At 40.0% G+C, this 7,492-nt stretch overlaps 1 protein-coding gene across 1 annotated transcript; it reads left to right on the top strand.

Annotated features, from left to right (window-relative positions):
* The first annotated feature begins 511 nt into the window (after nt 1-511).
* Nucleotides 512-1,243, top strand: LOC143817608 (claudin-8-like). Its single transcript, XM_077299098.1, has one exon. The coding sequence runs from the start codon at nt 512-514 to the stop codon at nt 1,241-1,243; it is 732 nt and encodes a 243-aa protein (XP_077155213.1).
* Nucleotides 1,244-7,492: the final 6,249 nt, after the last annotated feature.

Here is a 7,492-nt window from a genome sequence, read left to right as displayed (position 1 = left end):
TATACATTGAGAAATAAAAATTTTTATATGGAGTTTTCATGGTTCATTATTAATAATTGAAGAGTTGATACATTCTACAAAATAACATCTTGTACTATAGAGGTATGAATAAATATTTGGTTGTGTCATTAAGTCATGATATTGTGGCTGTTGACATGTCTGACGGACCACATGGAGAAAACGTGCAATCTTTGAGGTTTCGAAATAGCATCATAACACATTGAATACCTGACTCTTACTTGTAACTATTATAAGTAGGATTTCCTAAATGGGTCACACCCGTATTTAGCATGTTATGACGCAGGTTTACTACTCCACGTGACCTGATTTATAAAATTGGCCTACAGAGCGTGCTTTGAATCATTTAAGTCTCCAGAATCAGCTAATGCAGAAGGTGAAATCACTTGCAGAGGAGCCATCATTCTGAAGAACGTAAAGTCTACTTTGAATCTGCAAGCACCTGGCTGAACTTTGAAGAATCTTGGAAGCTTTTCTAAGGATCTGAAGAACAATGGCATACTACGTTGTCCAGCTGATTGCTATTGTTTTAGGTGCTATTGGCATGGTGCTCACTGTTGCTGTCACCTCAATGATCCAGTGGAGGGCATCATACATGGTTGAAGGAAATTCTGCCAATTGTGACAAACGCATAGATGGACAGTGGCTAAGCCGATGGGATGGCTTATGGCTAACCTGTGTGACGAAAAATGAGAACTCCATGCACTGCCACCCTTATGACTCTTTAGTGATTATCACCACCGACCTAAAAGTTGGAAGAGTCCTGATGTCCTTTGCAGTGGTGATTTCCATTATTTCCTTCATTATAGCTGTGGTTTCCTTGATATGCATTGGATGTTGTAGACTGGCACGAGAAGGTAGATATTGCCTGCTATTAACTGCTGGAATTGGCTTCATCATAGCTGGAATCCTCGTCTTAATCCCAATTGTCTGGACCACAGCAAGCATCATCCGAGACATCAACAATCCGGTTTGCAGAACAATGCAAAGAATCGAAATAGGTGAGGCTGTATTTTTAGGTTGGCCTACCATGTTCTTCCTCCTGGTTGCAGGAGCTATCTTCTGCTGGTACCAACCTTGCGAGGATGAAGAAGAATGTGAAGAGGACAGATGCAAGACTGTCTATTCTTCACAAACATCTCTACCAAGGCCTGTCTACGTACCCTGTAAAACCCAGGAGCAGTCAAAAAACCAAACAATGTACTCCAGAAGCCAGTACATCTGACCTTCTCCAACTGAACCATGAGAAAGAATAAGTGCACTTTATCATCAAGACCGTGATTGTCAAATCCAATGGAAGCCAAGAAAAAGCCCAACCTCGAGGTCTTCCGATGGAAAATGAGACTTTACCAAGAGGCTTCCTATTTGGACTTCTGAGAATCTGTCGATGGTTGTGTCTACGTCCTTAACTATTGACTTTAAGGTCAGGTAATCTGAAGTTTATGTACATTATGTATTCATAGGCAGGTAGACAATTCACAATTCATAGAAGATACATGTCAGTTTGTATGTTAACCTATCCTATGTAACAGTGAATTACAATGGACACTTGACTTCAGGTTAGCCTGCATCTTCGAAACCCTGAGAAGCCTGTTATCAACGATCTAAAGGTCTAGGGTTTTTTAACTTTTTTTGGAATTTTCTACTAAAAAGCACCGCAGATTTATGGTTTGTTTCCCTTTTTTTAAAATATGCATATCATTACTTTACACTAATCTCTTTTCAGCGAGTCGGGATTTAAGATGCTAGATAAGATGTTCCAAGAGCAAGCACAGCATATTTTGTATTAGGCCAGCAGAAAAGGTCAGGTGCTGTACGAGGCTTGCAATTATCTGGTATCAGCACCAGAGCGTGCAGCGGGACTTGTGCCAGGTATGTGCTAATTACCTGGGAACAGGAATCATGCATTGCTCGCTTTGCATATATCCGTGTGGATACCGTTAATATATGTTCCTCCTGGTATGTATGGACTTGTTTAATTAACCTGAATGACACAGTCATAATTCTTACTGTCCCAGATTCATATATATATATATATATATAATAACAGCCAGATGACGGTTGGGAAAACGTAATATATTTTCATTATTGCTATCGGTATGTGATATGTCATACTGCAGATTTTATAATTGAAGGGGCTTTCCGGTATGAAAAAACCTGTCCCCCGCTGCGGTCAATAAAAAAAAAAAAGTTTAGAAAAGAACAAAACAAATATGTGCTGTATTCACCTTCCCCAGGTCCAGCGCTGAGTCTCTGCTGCTGTTCACAGTGTCTTTTATTTTCACATTGACAGCACTGCAGCCAATCAGTGAACTCAGCAGCTCTGAGCAGCTCGGGCTATCTACTCAAGCTCAGTAATCGGCTGCAGCGCTGTCAACGTGTCGATATAACACTGATAGGCCAATTGATGCTGTGAAACGTCAGCCTATGTAAATGCATATGTGACGTATAAAATGTACATCCAATGTAAAAAAAATACAAGAAAAATAAAAAAGTACCTTTTAGCAACCATTATGAATGTGCTTTAGCTACCTATTTATTGGCTTTCACGTCGGCCTATGACTTTTATTAAACTAATTGGGCGAAACTTATAAAAAAATAATATTTATGTTCCTCATAGAAACCAATCACAGCAAAGCTTTCATTGCCTAAACTGCTTTGGTAAAAATGAAAGCTCCTCTCTGATTGGTTGCTATGGACAACAACAATTTTTGTTTTATGCAGTTTTGACAAATGTCCTCCATTGCTTTAAATTTCTGTGTTATTTATTTATTTTTTTGCATTATATCCAGATAAATAATGGCGCTAAGGTTCACCCTTCAGGTTTGAGGGACTCAGAGCCTCACTATTATATATACCAATGCAGGGAAAACGTGTCAGTGTTGTCATGGCAACCAAGCATAATTTAGGTGTACTTAATTTTCGTGTGCATGTTAGGCCCGGTTTCATGGTACGGTTTGGCCATTGGTCTCCTGCCCTGAACTCAACAGCCTCAATTGTGCCTATAAGGGTGTTGCGTTTGGCTCAGGAGACCGGCCGGTCTAGACAGTGTGACCTGTGCCCGCACTGTGAAACACGGATGTGTGAAGCAGGACTTAGACAATGATGGCTATTTCATCTTTGGTTGCTGGGGAAAATGCTTGCCTTTGAGTTTTTATACGTCTCAATGAGTCTCCTACCATCACCGTGCACATCAGAGTCATCTATTATCTCAAACATATTATAACCCACCACCTCCTGCAAAGCACAGACGGAAGTGAAAATTAAAAATAACTTCATGCTCAGCCCGGTTTTACTGAGCTTATGAATAGGAACAAAGGGCAGAGACCTGACTTGTATGACTAATTTGTTTCTGTTTCTTAAGGGTAATGTTAAGTCCTACATAATCAATGTTATATCACATCAGAAATAATGCCTGGTTGGCCTGGTTCACATAAGGCCCAGCCTTACCTTAGTTTGCTATTGATCAGCACACATGTGTTAGGCTCCATAGCCATCTTCCATGTTTCACTAGAATACAATGGTCATGCTAAGTGAACTCGATGGTAATGCTTTTGCCTTTCTGCTGCAATGTCTTCTGTCTCTTGCATTGGGCTTACAATTGAACATATGTTAAGCTTGACAACACAAACCACCATGGGCCTTGGGTGTGACTTGAAGTTTCAGGACTCCACAGCAAACTTTTGAATGGGGCACTGCTCTCACTCCAGTGCCCACTGTGGCAGCACATTACACCTATACCTCCCACTTGACACTGTTGACCCTTTTTTGTGCTGGACCATTGTGGCAGCACATTGCACTCACACCTGCCACTTGCTACAACCATGCCGTTACGCACTGGCCCAATGAAACAGCACATTATGCCTACACTTCCCATTCGACACCGCTGTGTCTTTTTGTGCCGGCCCACGGTGGCAGCACATTACACCTGCCGCTTGCCACTGTCGTACTGATATGTACCTGCCCAATGTAACAGCACATTACACCTGCCGCTTGCCACTGTCGTACCCTTATGTACCAGCCCAATGTAACAGCACATTACACCTGCTGCTTGCCACTGTCGTACCGATATGTACCTGCCCAATATAACAGCACATTACACCTGCCGCTTGCCACTGTCGTACCCATATGTACCAGCCCGATGTAACAGCACATTACACCTGCCGCTTGCCACTGTTGTACCATATGTACCAGCCCGATGTAACAGCACATTACACCTGCCGCTTGCCACTGTTGTACCCATATCTACCAGCCCAAGGTAACTGGTCATTAGACCTGCCACTTGGCATTGTTGTGCCCTTATGTAACAGCACATTACACCTACACCTAAGTCTCGTCACTGCTGTCACTTTTTATGCCATGCCACTCTGACAACCCATTACAGCTATGCTAAATGCTCCCCTTTTGCTCTAAGACTGCTTCCTTGGTTGTTAATCTGGTGCTTACTAGTGCAGACAAATGCCCTGGGATCCCCTGTAGTCGCAAGCTGCTATTGCTCTTCTTCTGCCCCTGTCATTGGCCTGCCAGCGCTATACCGCCCTCACATCCAATTTACCCGATGCTCATGCCGGCATTGAATTTGTTATCAGCCCATGTGACAATACCCATAGGGAACAGAATCGACTCAATGGTCATTTTTAATATTTCCAGTGCCATTGAAATGTGCATTGGAAAACCCTTCCCTACAAGACCGAATGCCATTGATAGTGTTATAGTACACGTAAACCTCTTACGTACTTCGACATTGTTTTGCACAATCTCTCATGAAATACGTGTAAAGTTATATTTGCATTTGTGTATTTATTGAATTTGTTTGGATTTCTTGTAATAAAGTCTTTTAAGTACATTTGGCGTTGAGCCTCTTTTTGCAGCTCGGAGTTGGTTAAAGGTTTCATAATAAACATATAGTGTCAGACACGAGAACATTAAGTGTAATTTATCAGCCATTACTCAGCTCTTATTCTAACATAGTAGCTGCATCGTCCGTGACCTTTTACTGAAGCATCTCTCACACTTTAGAATTAAATTACACAACGTGGCACAATGGGATCATTTACACAATATATAAACCCGGTGTTTTGTGGAATATTGGATTTAAGCCTAGCATAGTAGTATTTTCCATTTCAGGTCAATAAAATACAGATTTCAGAAACTTGAAGCTTCTGGGCCTTAATGCAAAATCTGTAACAACCCCTGTCGCCTATATTATGCCATTCATAATATCAGAGTCTCCTTTTGTGGCAGAGAGACCCTTGGGACCCTTCAGTCATGAGCTGTTTACCCTGCACCCTCTTTAGACTATACATGCCAATTTTCCTGGAATATATAGGTGGCTCCTGAAAATGGAGAAGACCTTCTAGGAGACTGGAGGGGTTGGCAGTACCTAAAATCTCCAGAAACAAGTGTTTCCAGTTGGTCTTCTGGGAATAGCAACTTATTCAGGTAATAATAACACAACTATTAAGAGCCCCCGGAACACAAAGCAAAAGAAAATATGATTTAGGACTGTGTTGTCTGACCAAATGTCTGAGGGCCTCCTCTGGCCTAATACTCAAGGCGTGCATCTTTCCCTGGTGGACCACATTCAACAGCAAAGTCATTTCCACTCTTTCATTGCAGTTTATTCCGTACAACCATTTCATAACCATTCCCAGTAATTGTAACGCATATTCTTCCCAAACATATATAGTATAAAATCTGTTTAAAAGAATCGTAGAATCTTAGAATGCTAGATGTCCAACATGTCAAACCCCCTGCTCAATGCAGAATTCACTAAACCATCTCAGACAGATGTCTGTCCAACCTCTGCTTGAAGACTTCCATAACCTATCTGAACTTCCAGAACCAAAACCTATCACTTGCCACAAATATTTCAACTTTTTTTTTTGTCCTGGTGTAAATTTTCTTGTTCTCCCGAATCCAGCGTTGTTTCTCTTTTTTTCCGTTCCTGAGATATGGACTCATCTTTCCATTATGTGAATCTAGTTTTTTTAGCCTAAGGGCTACGGTCTTCCTAACCCATTATCTACCAATGTCCTTTTTTGGGGACGCCTAATCTTTAGCTTCTAGCAACTAAGATTTTATAATTTTTATAATTAGGTCCAATTTTTTGTGTTGTGTTTGTAAAATGAATGTTTTCAAAATAGGAAGTCATGTCATTGTAATTTTTAATTGAATATTGGGACGCCCTTTTCTGAAAAATACGTGCTTGAAAAAATTGTGCAAACTATGTTTCTGATTCATTAAGACCCAAATCATTAAAAATCTGTCATTTAAAAAAAAAAAAAAAAAAAAAAATTGCTAATTTGGCAAGTAATGGGTTAAAAAAAAACAAAGAAGAGATCAGGAAGCCCATGCTCACTTAGCTAAAAAGATAAGATTTATATAAAAGGAAGAAGGTCGTATCTCAGAAATGGAGAGGACAAGGAACAAAAGAAAACAACCTCGGATTCAGGAGATCAGCAACGTTTACACCAAGTAATAAAAATTACATACATATGGTAAGTGACAGGTTCTCTTTAAGAAAGATTTAGCTCCGGTTTGATGAACAAAGCTTCTACTCGCTGATTGCATTGATGAGATGCTGGGACTAGTAGTACTCTATCTTATTGTGTCAACTAAAAATGGAAAAAAGTCATCCAAAAAATAGTGTACAGTGAATCTTCTGTTTTCTTCCTGTTAATAAAGTTCATCACCTTTCTTTATGGATAGGTAATTCCTGATCATCCAGTTCTTCTAAACCTTTCCCTCCCATTTCGATGACTTGCTTAAGAATACCATCTTAAATATGCAACCTCTATATAGTTTAATGTGCATCTTGTAAAGTTTTTTAACCTGAAGTTTAATGCCTGTACAAAGGTGAAGCTCCAGAATGCTATATATGAAGTCATCGCAATAAGTGTGCAGAGTATAAATGTAAAGTGAAGGAAGTGACGATACGCTTGTCCAAATATTACACATTTTAAAATGTATTTGCCAGAAATGAGTGAATCTTTTGATAAATTCAAATTCACCAAATTTACTGAGTTTTTATAGAAAATTCATTATGTGGCAAATTGCATTGCCGAAAAATCAAAAGTTCTCCAAAGCTTCCAATTGCCCTGAAAATACAAGTATGACACTCTCAGGTCTCCTAAGATTATATCCAAGCTCTTTCAAGCTCTTTGATGTGAACACAACCTTAGTGACATCTAAGTGACCTAGCCATAGTGGTTAATAGCTGTCTGTTCCTCATACACTGGTCTTCTTCATTGCTGTGCTGTCGCACACACTATCTCCACTAATCTACAATGTTTTAAGGCTTTCTCTACTTATTGCTACATACAGCTAAGTTGTGAGCTGTGACATCCTCTCACTATCCAGATTCACCATAAATGGCAGCTGCATTTCCTGCCCTGGCTTTTATATTGATTATAATAGTCTTAATGATTTGGCTGAATTGTACCATCTGTAAAAGCTGTAAGACATTATGGGG

Source organism: Ranitomeya variabilis, chromosome 3 (assembly GCF_051348905.1).
Source record: "Ranitomeya variabilis isolate aRanVar5 chromosome 3, aRanVar5.hap1, whole genome shotgun sequence".
NCBI lineage: Eukaryota > Metazoa > Chordata > Amphibia > Anura > Dendrobatidae > Ranitomeya > Ranitomeya variabilis.
Note: the sequence above shows the minus strand (reverse complement) of the source record. Positions and strands in the feature narration are given on the sequence as shown.